General features: G+C 40.6%; 1 protein-coding gene across 1 annotated transcript; it reads left to right on the top strand.

Annotated features, from left to right (window-relative positions):
• Window positions 1-3,629: 3,629 nt before the first annotated feature.
• On the top strand, window positions 3,630-15,417 carry LOC110883187. Its single transcript, XM_035981796.1, has 7 exons — window positions 3,630-4,563; window positions 5,555-6,611; window positions 6,694-7,134; window positions 7,217-8,285; window positions 12,765-13,257; window positions 13,361-13,482; window positions 15,135-15,417. Exons 1-7 carry the CDS (start codon window positions 3,937-3,939, stop codon window positions 15,415-15,417), a joined length of 4,092 nt encoding a protein of 1,363 aa, XP_035837689.1. The 5' UTR covers window positions 3,630-3,936.
• Window positions 15,418-16,121: the final 704 nt, after the last annotated feature.

Below are 16,121 nucleotides of genomic sequence, written 5' to 3'. Positions count from 1 at the left end.
TTGCTTGAGTCTTTAGCAAGCATAAGACCATGTGTAGTGAGACTTGAACTTCAAGCTCCTCCCATGTGGCTCCTATTATAGATATAATTTATAGCACTTGTATGCATTAAACTATTGTACATCATCTTTTACAATTTAACCTCACAACTTTTTCACTTTCAACTTTGGTCCTCTATACTTTTTATTTTTCGCTAAATTTTCGCTTTACGTTCCGTTCTAAATTTTACGAGTTACACGGCACAATGTGCATGTGTGGTTAAACATTTTTATGTTGTCTATTTTTTTCCGTTTGACAGGTTCATCGTAACGCGCGGGTCTTAGATCGACTTAGTTATTCTTTTATATGTATTTTACGTTTAAGTTTAATTTCTTCGCATTAACACGCCGCAACTTTAGTATTGGTGGTCGTTGGCAGTAGTGTGGCATTGGTGTATGCCTCCCGTCGCAACGCGGAGGTGCTTAATCCTACTTACCGTATAATACGTAACCATTTTTTTAAGAAAAAAGAATTTCACTTTTAATCCAAGTCGTAGTCCAAAAAATACATAATGATAAAGGATAAACTTGTGCGATTGTCAAAGTCTAAATATCAATAATTGGTAAAGAGATTATTTCATATAGATGGATGTAATGTAAATACTCCCAGATCATTTGTTTTGTAATTTTGTATAGAGCTTGTGGATGGATAGATGATTGCATTTCTTATATTAATCCCAAAAACCACCGACATGTATATCAAATATATTAGCTCAGCTTATTTTAATACTTTATCATAGTTGGTAATAACGTTGTAATTATCCTAATATTCTATTTATATGCTTCTAAATTGTTTTTTTTTTTTATGACTTACAACGTTTACTCTTCGTCTATTACAACAATAAATTTAAAATATTCATGCACAGTGTAAATGGCACCATTTTTAGTTAAAAATTAACCTCATTTCATGCAAAAGAACACTTACCATTTGATGGTTCATTGACCTCTAGTCATCTCCAAGAATATTTGACCTCACTCTCTGCCCTCATTCTTTAACCGTATGGTGAAAATGAAGATGTTTATTGACTTTGTTTTGTAAACTTTCAGATTTTTAATCTGCGAGTAAACTTAGGGGAGGCGGGGTGGTCTTTCATGGCCACCCCATCACGCGTCAAACAATAACGAACACCGCCGCCCCCATGTTCATCACGCGTTATTTTTGAAACGCGTTGAAACGTTCACGCGTTCAAAACTTTGAAAAATTCGAACGTTGCTTGCTTTTTGACCGTTATTCAACGGTTAAATTCAATTAAAGAAAAAAAACCCTTTAAACCCTTTTATCTATTTATATCTCCATTTTAAACCATTTTACACACACCAATCTACATCTTTAAACCATTTTAAACCCATTTCACACAATCTACATCTTTCTCAAATGGATTTCCCTACGGATTCGACGTTTCCAATGTCTAGCGATAGCGATACCGAGTCGTCTTCCGACAATGAGACGCTAAAATAGTTTGTGTCGGTGTATAACGAACTTGATGCCGAGTCGTCCCGCCCAAAGAAGAAGATGGTAGACCGTGATCATATACGTGCCAACGAAGTGTTGATGAACGATTATTTTGTGGAAAATCCGCTCTACAATGCCGAAACGTTTAGAGATCCGTTTCGTTTACCCAAAGAATTATTTTTAAAGATTGTTGGAGACATCGAAGCAAGCGAGGAATGATTTCAAGAAGGTTACGATGCGAGAGGCAAACCAAGTTTCATGCCGATACAAAAATGCACGTCCGCCATTCGCCAACTAGCGACAGGTAACCCTCCCGATCAATATGATGAATACCTAGCTATGTCGGCCAGAACTTCACGTGAATGTTTGCAATTTTTTTGCAACGCGGTCATTAAGTTGTATGCTAAAGAGTTTTTACGTAAACCGACGAGCCACGACATCTCACGTATTTACGCCGCACATGAGGCTAGATGGCATTTTCCCGGGATGCTCGGTAGCATCGATTGTACACATATCGAGTGGAAAATATTGTCCAAGAGAGTTGCGAGGGGCGTATGTTAGGGGAGACATCAAAAGACCAACTATCATACTAGAAGCGGTGGCGTCGAATGATTTATGGATTTGACATTCGTATTTCGGTGTTCCAGGTTCAAACAACGACCTCAATGTGTTGCACACATCGCCATTGTTTCAAACCGTAACGGATGGTATCGCACCTTCCTCTCCTTTCTATGTTAATGGGCGACATTACAAACGAGGCTTTTTTCTTGTGAATGGTATCTACCCGTCATGGTCTGTTTTTGTGAATGCTCCCTCATTTCCTGTCGAGCCTAAAGAAATCGTGTTTAAAAAATTGCAAGAATCGGGAAGAAAAGATGTTGAGAGGGCATTTGGTGTTTTAAAGGGTAGATGGGGTATACTACACCGACCGGTTCGTGCGACGAACAAGAAAGCAATGCGTAGCATAGTGCATGCATGTATCATATTGCGCAATATGATAATCAAAGAAGACGAACGTGCAATATCCCCGGATTGGTGCCGGATCCTCCTACACAAGTTCAAGTTTCACAAAATATCCATCTAGAATTACGTAATGAAGAAACTCACTTTCGGTTGAGATACGATTTAATCGAACTAGTTAGTTCTCTAGGTTTGGAGTTTCATGAGTCGGACGAGGAGTAGGTTTTTTTTTTTAATTTGTAGCCTAAAATATTTCTAGTATGTTAAATTGAAGTAGTATGTTTTAATTTAATGGAAATTTATAATTTTAGTGTTTTATTGTTAATTTCTAATTTAAAATAAAAAAAATTAAAAAAATTTGTGAGTGATGGAATTCTATCACTAGTGACCACCCCCACTACATTTCTATCACTAGTGATAGAATATTAGGTGATGGCATGACATGAGTTGATTGGATATTGGGAATGATAGAATTCTATCACTAGTGACCACCCCCGCTCCCCTTACTTATCATTTTTTCCACATGTTGACGCAAATATTGTAGAGTGTATTTATCTAGAAAGTCTAAGAATTATCGTTAAAGAATGTTAGCCCAGATCTACCATACAACATTTTATAAAGAAAATAGCTACAAGTAATTCAATATTGATACGGAATATTTATTTTCATATAGTTCATTTTCTTCCATAAGTTTTTAATACAGTTTTACTAAAACATTGTCATAAATTGAATAGCGTTCGAGTTACATAATTTGTAGTTGAGCTCATGAGCATGCACTTCTAAGCCTCTCAAATTCAATACGGCTTTTTATATCTTTCAAAATTTTGAGCTGTAAAAACTTTTGCTTTGTTTTCTTTTTTTTTTTCGTTAAAAAAATAGAAATCTTTAAAACCGACCTGATGACTGTCATCCTTGTTTATGAATCTGATTTATAGCTTCTGACTCGAAGTGGCTTCGAGTTTGGAGATGCTTTTATTCCGGATTGTGGGTCCTGGATGTGGACTCCATTAAGCACATATAGCCAGTGTTTTCAATAGGCTCTCACTATCTGCACACCAAGCCAGGCTATCTGCACATTTAGGGTTTAGATACGCTGCGTATTGACCAATACGCAGCGTATAGGGTTACCTGAATACGCTGCGTATTGACCAATACGCAGCGTATATAAGTGGTAGGTACACGACCAGACAGTCAAACCTAGTACCATGTCAAATCAGTCTTAAATAGGGTGCGTATTGATCAATACGCAGCGTATTGACAGACTGATTTGACCTGATACGATGTTGTCCAGGGCACGTGAATAAAGTAATACGGTGAGTAGGGATCAATACGCTGCGTATTGACATGCCAGATGAAAGTCTATTTATCCCTCCATTCATGTCTGTTACCCATCATCCGACATATACTTTGCTTTCCTTTTCATATACTTTGCTTTCCTTCATCTTCTTCTTAAGTAAATTGTTTGTTTTTTGTTCAACCTTGTTAAAATGTCATCATTTTGGAAGGATAATTATTTCGGTAATCGCTATTCTAACGACACATGGGGATCAAATGCTGCCAATGAGGAGGAGGAGGTTGTGTCTGGAGTCCCTGTTGATCAAGAAACACAGTTGCCAGACTTGAACAAGACTCCCACTCCACCTGTTGATGAACCAAATTACCCGGTGCATCAAGTGTGTCCAGATTACGGATACGGGTATGAATCTCCGTACGTGCAACAAAGTGGATACGGTGCTGAGAATGCACCTGTTGATGAACCAAATTATCCGGTGCATCAAGTGTGTCCAGATTACGGATACGGGTATGAATCTCCGTACGTGCAACAAAGTGGATACGGTGCTGAGAATGCACCTGTTGATGAACCATATTACCCGTCGCAGCCATCGTATCCGGGTTATGGGGTATACGGGGACGAAGGTGGATACGGAAGTTACAGTGGATACGGTGGTGATGGTGGATACGGGGGTGAAGGTGGTTACAGTGGATATGGGGGCTACAGTGTATACGACAGTGTATACGATAGATATAGGGATGAAGTTGGATATGGTTATGAGTCCCGTAACACATCACTTTATGAACCATCTACCCCGAGCAATCCATTTCAAGTAAATGAGGTATCATTATTATTATAGTTAAAAATGATATAATTATAATAATTATTATTATTGTTAAAATACTTTAATTATAAATATAATTATAAATATTATTATTATTATTATTATTATTATTATTATTATTATTATTGTTGTTGTTGTTGTTGTTGTTGTTAAAAATATTATAATTAATTAACAAAATAATTATAAGATTTAGTAAATAAACAAGTTAAGAAAGTTAAGTTAATAAACAATTTATTTTTCTTCTCTAAATAAATAAATTAATAAAAAATATTTTAAATAAATTAGTATTGTAAATAAATAAAAGAATCATGAAATTGATTTTTAGTTAAAATGGTTAGTTTAAACCTAACTTAGTTAGTTAAATCATAGTTAAAATGGTTAGTTTAAACCTAACTTAGTTAGTTAAATCATAGTTATATCCTAACTAGGTTAGCATTTAATACAAGGGACCACTAACTGAGTTAGAGAACTCAGTTAGTCCAGTTAAGTGCCAAAAACAAAAAAAAGTCCCTGAAGTTTCAAATTTTACGAAAATAGTCCCTGAAGTTTCCAAAAATTGACAAAACAGTCCCTGAACTTTCGAAAATTGACAAAAATGGTCCCTGAACTTTCGGAAATTACAAAAATGGTCCCTGAACTTTCGAAAATGGACAAAAATGGTCCCTAAACTTTCAAAAATTGGCAAAAATGGTCCCTGAACTTTCGAAAATTGCAAAAATGGTCCCTGAACTTTCGAAAATTGACAAAAATGGTCCCTGAAGTTTCTAAAATTGAAAAAAATGGTCCCTAAAGTTTCTGAAATTGACAAAAATGGTCCCTAAAGTTTCTAAAATTGAAAAAAATGGTCCCTAAAGTTTCTAAAATTGAAAAAATGGTCCCTAAAGTTTCGAAAATTGACAAAAATTAGTACCTGAAGTATGAGTTTCGATTATATTATTATTATTATTATTATTATTATTATTATTATTATTAACGTAACCTTTTTTAGCGTTTCATGTCTCTAACTGATTTGAAGAATTGGGTACAAGAAACGGGAAAGGATAATGGTTACGTAATTGTTACCCGCCGATCAAAAAATATTGGCGGTACTACTGGGATGGTATGGCTTGTGTGCGACCGTAGTGGTGAACACCGTAGTAAAGCAACAGTTAGGAAAGCTGGTAGCAAAAAAATCGGCTGCCCGTTTTCATTACTCGCCATCCGGGACGTGACGAACGACACGTGGGAGTTAAAAGTGGACTGTGCGAACCATAACCACGAACCTACGACGAGTCTGTTGGGCCACGCTTTTGTGCGAAGATTCACTAAAGCCGAATACAAGCTAGTGGAGCAGCTAACTGCTCAAAACATGGAGCCACGTATCATATTTCAAACCCTAAGAAAGCAGTTCCCCGACAGCCTGCACGTTCAGAAAGACGTGCAAAATGCGGTACAAAAAATTAGAGCGACAATAATGGACGGAAAGAATCCTATTCAGGCACTGGAAAGCCTGCTGCATGACCGCCGATTCATTTACGACACCCGACAAGATCCCAAAACAGATGTCGTAACAGAGATTTTCTTTGTTCATCCTTATTCAATCACTATGTGGCGTGCATTCCCGCACGTGATGTTGATCGACGCGACCTACAAAACAAACCTCTACAACATGCCATTTGTCCAGGTTGTGGGTATGACGTCGACTGGGAAGTCTTTTTGTATCGCACATGCCGTTATTTGTAAGGAACGAAGGGGTAACTACGTGTGGGTGCTTGAGCGGATCAAGTCAATATTGCATGAATGTATGATGCCGCGTGTGATAGTCACGGATAGGGAGCTTGCCCTGATAAACGCGTGTTCTAAAGTATTCCCGAACGCAAAAAGGCTTCTATGCCACTTTCACATCCAACAAAATATAGCTAGAAAGTGCAAGGAAGGGTTCGATAAAGAAGATTGGGGGAAATTTATGTCGTACTGGCGGACATTGTGCGAATCTTCATCAGAGCCCATGTACAAGTACAACTTGGAGAAAATGTATAACCGACTCGTGGTTGCCAACCGAGAAAGTAAGTGTTCCTTCAACAAACGACTCACCCAATCTATTATATTTCACACACGCTTTTACATTTCATTATTTTATTTTTACAGGTGTCTATGATTACGTCTACGAAAACTGGCTCAAAGACTATAAAGAAATGTTCGTTTATGCGTGGACCGATAAGTGTCGCAACTTTGGTCAGCGCACCACCAACAGAGTTGAGAGCCAGCACGCAAATTTAAAAAGATACATTACGCGCGGGAGTTCATTGGAGCGAATAGCAAGATGCATCATTGATATAGTTGAAACTCAGTATGATGAAATACAAAAAAGTTTCACTGAGAGCATCGAAAAAACGATGAACCACCATAGACACCGAATGTTGGACAACCTACGTGGAAAGGTTTCCCATGAAGCACTTGATTTGCTGGAAAAAGAGCTACTGAGGAAGATGGATGTGTTGCGGAAACTTAACGCATCATGTGGTTGCCATATGTGGCTTAGCAAAGGATTGCCGTGTGCTTGTAGACTGGAAAACTACAACCGTACAGGTAAAAAATATTAAAACAACAAACCTTTTGTTATTTTGTACGATTTAGCTGTTTCTCACACCGTATTAACTTAACTGTGCAGGGCGTATAATACAACTCGACGAGATAGATGTATTCTGGCGCAAGCTTGACTTGCTCCCTTGTAAACTGGTAGACGAGGAGGTCGATATTGTAGCAGAGCTCAATAATGTGCGGCAACATTTAGAGGCGCAGTCCCCCGTTCAACAAAAGAGTATGCTTTCAAAGATAAAAGCGGTTTTCACCCCAAAATCGTCAACCAAGAAACCACCGATCGTCCAGCAAAACACTCGCGGTCGGCCTACATCAAAGAAAGTACAAGAAAGGCTAGATGAAGCTGCGAGGTTAGACCAAGCTGCGAGATACAGCTCCTATGGCGATGACAGCAACGTAATTACCGCTTCCCCCAAGCATAAGTACGATTTACCCCGACACAGCTCATACGTACCGTCAGAGGGCTCTCGTCGAACTGGTTCGTTTGTGAAGTCTGAAAAACCTAAAATGCAACCAAACAGTTCAACAAGTTCTAAAAAGAAGGAGACGAGGGATGATAAGGTTTTTCCATTAATAAAAGGGGACGAGCACTTGTTATGCATTAAGAGGTTTAAGAATCAAATTCCATCAGAGTTTCGCTCTTACATATCGCGTATACAAGATGTGACCCCAGACGGTCATTGTGGGTACAGGTCTGTGGCTGTCGGGTTAGGTTTTACGGAACACGCATGGCCCAATATTCGTAGAGATTTACTACTGGAGATTGACCATAACAAACCGCGTTGGAAGCATGTATTCGAAACATATAACGAAGGAGACTTTAAACGAATACGTAAGAGCATCGAATGGCATTCAGTGAAAGGGTGCGATGAAAGTCACTGGATGGAAATGCCCCACGTAGGGCTTCTCATAGCGCAAAGGTATAATATTGTCCTCCACGTGCTAAGCATTGAATGGAGCTCTACCATCTTCCCATTAACGGATGCCCCACTAGATCCACGACCTCAAGCGATAACGCTTGTACATGTTCACGGGGGACACTTCATACATGCTAAGTTGGAAGGAGACTACCCCATGCCTTTAGTGAACCCGATGTGGTCGGCACATCGATCAATAGCTGCGAAACGGTGGGAAGAAATGTATACACCGTAGTTAGAGCACTACTACGAGTTAATGCATCCTAAATCAGACCGAGACAAAGACAGAGAACCGAGTTTAAATGTTATCGAAGATTAAGCGGAAACTTGTAATTTTGTAAATTGTAGAAATTTTTTAATTTATAAAGTTTTTATCATTTTTAATTCATTTATAATTTATAATTTATAATTTATAATTTATAATTTATAATTTATAATTTTTAATTCATTTATAATTTATAATTTATAATTTATAATTTATAATTTATAATTTATAATTTATAATTTTTATAAACATAATTTTTGGATTATTTTTACTTTCTCTAAATACAAACCAAGAAAAAAAAAAAAAAAAAAAAGGTCTTCTAAGGTGCGTAGGGAACCCTACGCATCGTATGTTATCCAAATTACAATAAAGCCCCTCTTTTTGGCTTCCTTTAGCCTCATAACAAGGGCAAAAAGGTAAAATGAGAAAACCCAGGCAGCGTATTGATCAATACGCAGCCTATGTCAAAGGCGGACAATTTTCCCCCCAAATTGAAGTTTGAAAATATAAACATGTTAAATTACTATTTTGCCCCTCTTTTTGGGCTATACGAGGCTAAATATAAGGGCAAAAATGTCATTATTGGACCTTTAAATACGCTTCGTATGGGTCTCTACGATGCGTATGTAGTTGTCTTCATAATGACCTTTATGCCCTTCTACAGATGCTTCGTATAGGCTAAACAGAAGGGTATAAAGGTCATTGTGATGACATCTTATATACGTATCGTAGAGATCAATACGACGCGTATATAAAGGTGCACAATGACGTTTTTGCCCTTATATTAAGCCTCGTATAGCACTGATAGAAGGGCTAAATCGTAATTTTAGACACCCACATACGCTTCGTATTGGTCACTACGCTGCGTATAGCTTCTGATATAAATCAGGAAAACCCCTACGCAGCGTATGTTCTTCCCCAAATTACAAAAAAAACCCACTACGAACCCCTACGAAGGCGACTACGTATTTCCGACCGTATACACGCGAATTCGAAGTATAATCGAGGTATATACTCAACCTATTTAAGTAATTTTGATTTTTTTGCTATTTTATCCGTAAATTAGGGCTGTATCATAGGTAAATTAGGGTTTACAGTGAATTAGGGGTGTTTGTTTGATGTGTTTGATTAGGGTTTACAGTAAATTAGGGGTGTTTTTTTGATTTGTTTGATTAGGGTTTACAGTGACCATTTTTGTAAATTTATCAAACCTCAGGGACCATTTTTTGTAAACTTATCAAACCTCAGGGACCAATTTTGTAAACACATCAAACCTCAGGGACCATTTTTGTAAATTTATCATCCGTAAGGCGCGTATGGGCCTACGGGCAACGACGGGCTTAGTTTCGACGCCCGTTAGGCCCGTACGCGCCTTACGGACGACGTCGACTAAATAATATTTTTTTTATTATGTAGTCGACGTCGTCCGTAAGGCGCGTACGGGCCTAACGAGCGTCGAAACTAAGTCCGTCGTTGCCCGTTAGGCCCGTACGCGCCTTACGGACGACGTCGACTAAATAATAAAAAAAATATTATTTACTCGACATCGTCCGTAAGGCGCGTACGGGCCTAACGAGCGTCGAAACTAAACCCGTCGTTAAAATTTTAACGACGGGTTTAGTTTCGACGCTCGTTAGGCCCGTACGCGCCTTACGGACGACGTCGACTAAATAATAAAAAAAATATTATTTAGTCGACGTCGTCCGTAAGGCGCGTACGGGCCTAACGAGCGTCGAAACTAAGTCCGTCGTTGCCCGTTAGGCCCGTACGCGCCTTACGGAGGACGTCGACTAAATAATAAAAAAAATATTCTTTAGTCGACGTCGTACGTAAGGCGCGTACGGGCCTAACGAGCGTCGAAACTAAACCCGTCGTTAAAATTTTAACGACGGGCTTAGTTTCGACGCTCGTTAGGCCCGTACGCGCCTTACGTACGACGTCGACTAAATAATAAAAAAAATATTATTTAGTCGACGTCGTCCGTAAGGCGCGTACGGGCCTAACGAGCGTCGAAACTAAGTCCGTCGTTGCCCGTTAGGCCCGTACGCGCCTTACGGACGACGTCGACTAAATAATAAAAAAATATTATTTAGTCGACGTCGTCCGTAAGGCGCGTACGGGCCTAACGAGCGTCGAAACTAAGTCCGTCGTTGCCCGTTAGGCCCGTACGCGCCTTACGGACGACGTCGACTAAATAATAAAAAAAATATTATTTAGTCGACGTCGTCCGTAAGGCGCGTACGGGCCTAACGAGCGTCGAAACTAAGTCCGTCGTTGCCCGTTAGGCCCGTACGCGCCTTACGGATGATAAATTTACAAAAATGGTCCCTGAGGTTTGATGTGTTTACAAAATCGGTCCCTGAGGTTTGATGAATTTACAAAAATGGTCCCTGGTGTTTCCAGGATTTAATAAAATGGTCCCTTGTGTTTCAGAAATTGACCAGGGACCATTTTTGTAAATCCTGGAAACACCAGGGACCATTTTTGTAAATTCATCAAACCTCAGGGACCAATTTTGTAAACACATCAAACCTCAGGGACCATTTTTTATACATAAACTTAAATTGTTTTTTTTTTAAAAAACAGAAAAATATATATTTTTAAACAGAAAATATAAATTTTAGTCGACGTCGTCCGTAAGGCGCGTACGGGCCTAACGAGCGTCGAAACTAAGCCCGTCGTTAAAATTTTAACGACGGGCTTAGTTTCGACGCCCGTTAGGCCCGTACGCGCCTTACGGACGACGTCGACTAAATAATAAAAAAAATATTATTTAGTCGACGTCGTCCGTAAGGCGCGTACGGGCCTAACGGGCGTCGAAACTAAGCCCGTCGTTAAAATTTTAACGACGGGCTTAGTTTCGACGCTCGTTAGGCCCGTACGCCCCTTACGGACGACGTCGACTAAATAATAAAAAAAATATTATTTAGTCGACGTCGTCCGTAAGGCGCGTACGCGCCTTACGGACGACGTCGACTAAATAATAAAAAAAATATTATTTAGTCGACGTCGTCCGTAAGGCGCGTACGGGCCTAACGAGCGTCGAAACTAAGTCCGTCGTTGCCCGTTAGGCCCGTACGCGCCTTACGGATGATAAATTTACAAAAATGGTCCCTGAGGTTTGATGTGTTTACAAAATCGGTCCCTGAGGTTTGATGAATTTACAAAAATGGTCCCTGGTGTTTCCAGGATTTAATAAAATGGTCCCTTGTGTTTCAGAAATTGACCAGGGACCATTTTTGTAAATCCTGGAAACACCAGGGACCATTTTTGTAAATTCATCAAACCTCAGGGACCAATTTTGTAAACACATCAATCCTCAGGGACCATTTTTTTATACATAAACTTAAATTGTTTTTTTTTTTTTTAAAAAACAGAAAAATATATATTTTTAAACAGAAAATATAAATTTTAGTCGACGTCGTCCGTAAGGCGCGTACGGGCCTAACGAGCGTCGAAACTAAGCCCGTCGTTAAAATTTTAACGACGGGCTTAGTTTCGACGCCCGTTAGGCCCGTACGCGCCTTACGGACGACGTCGACTAAATAATAAAAAAATATTATTTAGTCGACGTCGTCCGTAAGGCGCGTACGGGCCTAACGGGCGTCGAAACTAAGCCCGTCGTTAAAATTTTAACGACGGGCTTAGTTTCGACGCTCGTTAGGCCCGTACGCCCCTTACGGACGACGTCGACTAAATAATAAAAAAAATATTATTTAGTCGACGTCGTCCGTAAGGCGCGTACGGGCCTAACGAGCGTCGAAACTAAGCCCGTCGTTAAAATTTTAACGACGGGCTTAGTTTCGACGCTCGTTAGGCCCGTACGCGCCTTACGGACGACGTCGACTAAATAATAAAAAAAATATTATTTAGTCGACGTCGTCCGTAAGGCGCGTACGGGCCTAACGAGCGTCGAAACTAAGTCCGTCGTTGCCCGTTAGGCCCGTACGCGCCTTACGGATGATAAATTTACAAAAATGGTCCCTGAGGTTTGATGTGTTTACAAAATTGGTCCCTGAGGTTTGATGAATTTACAAAAATGGTCCCTGGTGTTTCCAGGATTTAATAAAATGGTCCCTTGTGTTTCAGAAATTGACCAGGGACCATTTTTGTAAATCCTGGAAACACCAGGGACCATTTTTGTAAATTCATCAAACCTCAGGGACCAATTTTGTAAACACATCAAACCTCAGGGACCATTTTTTTAAACATAAACTTAAATTGTTTTTTTATTTTTTTAAAAACAGAAAAATATATATTTTTAAACAGAAAATATATATTTTTATGCTTTCACTTGTCTTTATGCTTTCACTTGTGCCATGGTTTTGCTGTGTAAACAGAAAATATATATTTTTAAACAGAAAATATATATTTTTAAACAGAAAATATATATTTTTTTAAACTTAAAGTTAAATTGTTTTTTTTTTTAAAAACAGAAAAATGGAGGAAATGGATTACGAAGAAGATATTCCGGAGCAGCCGCAGCGGAAACGGCGGGCGCGTCCACCGCCAGATCCTCTAGAGAATCACCCGTATTTGGAGTTTCCTCAGGAGTCCGAGGCTGCGCTCCGTTGCGAGAAGCTTCGGAAGATGCATATTGGTGAACATTTTGCGGTTTCGTGGAAAACCCTCCGGAAGCTTGAGGTTGAAGATTGGGTGCGTAAGTTTGTTCCCGTTGATTCACCGTGGGATCGTCTGTTTGAGCTATCGTTTACGCCGACCTACAGGGAGATACTAGTCGAGTTTCTGTCGTCGTTCGAGTTTCATCCTCGTCGGCCAAATGAGGTTGTGGACCCCGCGCAGCCCCCTCCCCCGCCCGAGGTTTCTTTTCGCATGGCTGGCCAGGCGCGCGAAATGTCACTTGCACAGTTTGCGGTGCATAGCGGTTTGTATACGGAGGCTGAGATTGCTACGGATCTTTATACGAAGGTACGTTTAACACAAATTTTGTATTGTTATTATTATTATTTTTAATATATAACATTTAAGATTTAATATTAATTTAACGTTTAATAAACATTCGTGTAAACAGGGGCTCGTAATGATTGATAAACCCACGCTATTAGGGTTTTGGGATCTGATCGCGGACATCCGTCAGTGGGACCACTACCAATCCAAGGGGAGGAGTACGCTGATTGAGGATCCGCTCTTCAGGTACGTTAGTTATTAAACAGATTTTTTTAAAAGAAAATTTCTTTTTTTAATTATTTAGTTGATTTTTGTCAATTTTTGAAACATCAGGGACCATTTTTGTAAAAAATAGAAACTTTAGGGAACAAAGTGTAAATATATCAAACCGTCAGCCGTTTTTGTAAAAAATTGAACGACGTCTAAACCGGCAGCCGTTTGGGGCTGGGTTTGCAGCCGTAAACCGGCGTTTAAACGGCTGCAAACACAGCCCCAAAGGGCAGCGATTTCGCAGCCGTTTGGGGCTGCGTTTGCAGCCGTTTAAACGCCCGGTTACGGCTGCAAATGCCGCCGCAGACGGCAGCGAAAACGCAGCCGTTTGGGGCTGCGTTTGCAGCCGTCTAAACGCCCGTTTACGACTGCAAACGCAGCCGCAAACAACAGCGAAATATCTGCCGTTTGCGGCTGCGTTTGCAGCCGTTTAAACGCCCGTTAGGGACCTACGCGACTTACGGTTCGACTTCGACTAAATATAATTTAACGACGACGATCATAGTTTTGACGCTCGTACGGTCCTAACGAGCGTCGAAACTAAGTTCGTCGTTAAAATATATATATTTTTTTATTATTTAGTCGAAGTCGAACCGTCAGGCGCGTAGGTCCCTAGCGAACGTCGAAACTAAGTTCGTCGATTAAAATTTTAACGACGGGCTTAGTTTCGACGCTCGTTAGGCCCGTACAGCCCTTACGGACGACGTCGACTAAATAATGTACGCGCCTTACGGATGACGTCGACTAAATAATAAAAAAAATATTATTTAGTCGACATCGTCCGTAAGGCGCGTACGGCCTAACGAGCGTCGAAACTAAGCCCGTCGTTAAAATTTTAACGACGGGCTTAGTTTCGACGCTCGTTAGGCCCGTACGCGCCTTACGGACGACGTCGACTAAATAATAAAAAAAATATTATTTAGTCGACGTCGTCCGTAAGGCGCGTACGGGCCTAACGAGCGTCGAAACTAAGTCCGTCGTTGCCCGTTAGGCCCGTACGCGCCTTACGGATGATAAATTTACAAAAATGGTCCCTGAGGTTTGATGTGTTTACAAAATTGGTCCCTGAGGTTTGATGAATTTACAAAAATGGTCCCTGGTGTTTCCAGGATTTAATAAAATGGTCCCTTGTGTTTCAGAAATTGACCAGGGACCATTTTTGTAAATCCTGGAAACACCAGGGACCATTTTTGTAAATTCATCAAACCTCAGGGACCAATTTTGTAAACACATCAAACCTCAGGGACCATTTTTTTAAACATAAACTTAAATTGTTTTTTTTTTAAATACAGAAAAATATATATTTTTAAACAGAAAATATAAATTTTAGTCGACGTCGTCCGTAAGGCGCGTACGGGCCTAACGGGCGTCGAAACTAAGCCCGTCGTTAAAATTTTAACGACGGGCTTAGTTTCGACGCTCGTTAGGCCCGTACGCGCCTTACGGATGACGTCGACTAAATAATAAAAAAAATATTATTTAGTCGACGTCGTCCGTAAGGCGCGTACGGGCCTAACGAGCGTCGAAACTAAGTCCGTCGTTGCCCGTTAGGGACCTACGCGACTTACGGTTTCCATTTAATCGATGTTGACTGATTATTATTTACTGACTGGTTTCCATTTATGCAGGTATTTGCACAAGATGATTTCCACTTCGATCACTGCTCGAAACAAAAGCCGGGAGTGGTGTACGAGTGGTGACTTATTCTTTTTGTATTGCCTCTTATACAAGAGGCCGTGCGCTCTCGCCTACGGGTTGGCGCAGTATTTCGCCTCCGCGCATCATCGACAGGAGCGCGGAATACTATTCGGCGGCGCTTACGTGACCAAGATAGCCCATTCGTTGGGCTATCATCCGGAGAATGACCGCGGCCGTGTAGGCCCGGCGGCACAGCCAAAGCGGATGGGATGAGAAAAACGGATGCATATTACCAAAGACTTTCCATGCGGGAAGCGGTTAAAGAATCTGGACGGCACGCAATACGAGCTTAAGGACCTGCCAGAAGACTTCCCTCTGATTTATCCCCCGCGGGATCCGGAGCCGCCAGAGCCGCATGAGCCGGTCGCCGTTTTTCCGCAGCCACCACAGCCGCGTGGACCACCCGGGGCGCCCCAGTTCCCACGCCATGTTATGCCCGGTCCTGACCCGTCACATGAGCGGCTGCTTCGAAACGTGGAGAGAAACAATTATTTGTTAGAGTGGGTGGCTGCGGCGCTGCAGCAGCAGCGACAGCATGACGGGTTACCTCCACTACCCTTCATTGCGGATGCGGACTGGGATCAGCATCAGCGGCAGCAGCAGCATCAGCAGCAGCAGCAGCATCAGGAGCAGGAGCAGCAGCAGCAGCATCAGGAACAGCAGCAGTAGTATTTTATCATTTTGTTATGTATGTACAAACTTTGTAATGTATTTTGTAATGTATGTATCAAACTTCGGTGTAAACAGTTTCACATATTTTGAAATGTTATGTTTTGAAATTCAGGCAGGTTATAAAAAATTCTGGCAGGTTATTTAAAGTGTTTTGTCGTTACAAACTTAGTTTCGACGCTCGTTAGGCCCGTACGCGCCTTACGGACGACGTCGACTAAATAATAAAAAAAATATTATTTAGTCGA

This window comes from Helianthus annuus, chromosome 13, assembly GCF_002127325.2.
Source record: "Helianthus annuus cultivar XRQ/B chromosome 13, HanXRQr2.0-SUNRISE, whole genome shotgun sequence".
Taxonomy (NCBI): domain Eukaryota; kingdom Viridiplantae; phylum Streptophyta; class Magnoliopsida; order Asterales; family Asteraceae; genus Helianthus; species Helianthus annuus.
This window is presented reverse-complemented; position numbering and strand designations above follow the sequence as displayed.

Coding starts and splice junctions, on each gene's coding strand:
- LOC110883187 (XM_035981796.1), top strand. CDS start 3,937: ATGTCATCATTTTGGAAGGATAATTATTTCGGTAATCGCTATTCTAAC. Junction 4,564..5,554: donor ATCCATTTCAAGTAAATGAG/GTATCATTATTA, acceptor AACCTTTTTTAG/CGTTTCATGTCTCTAACTGA. Junction 6,612..6,693: donor CGTGGTTGCCAACCGAGAAA/GTAAGTGTTCCT, acceptor TTATTTTTACAG/GTGTCTATGATTACGTCTAC.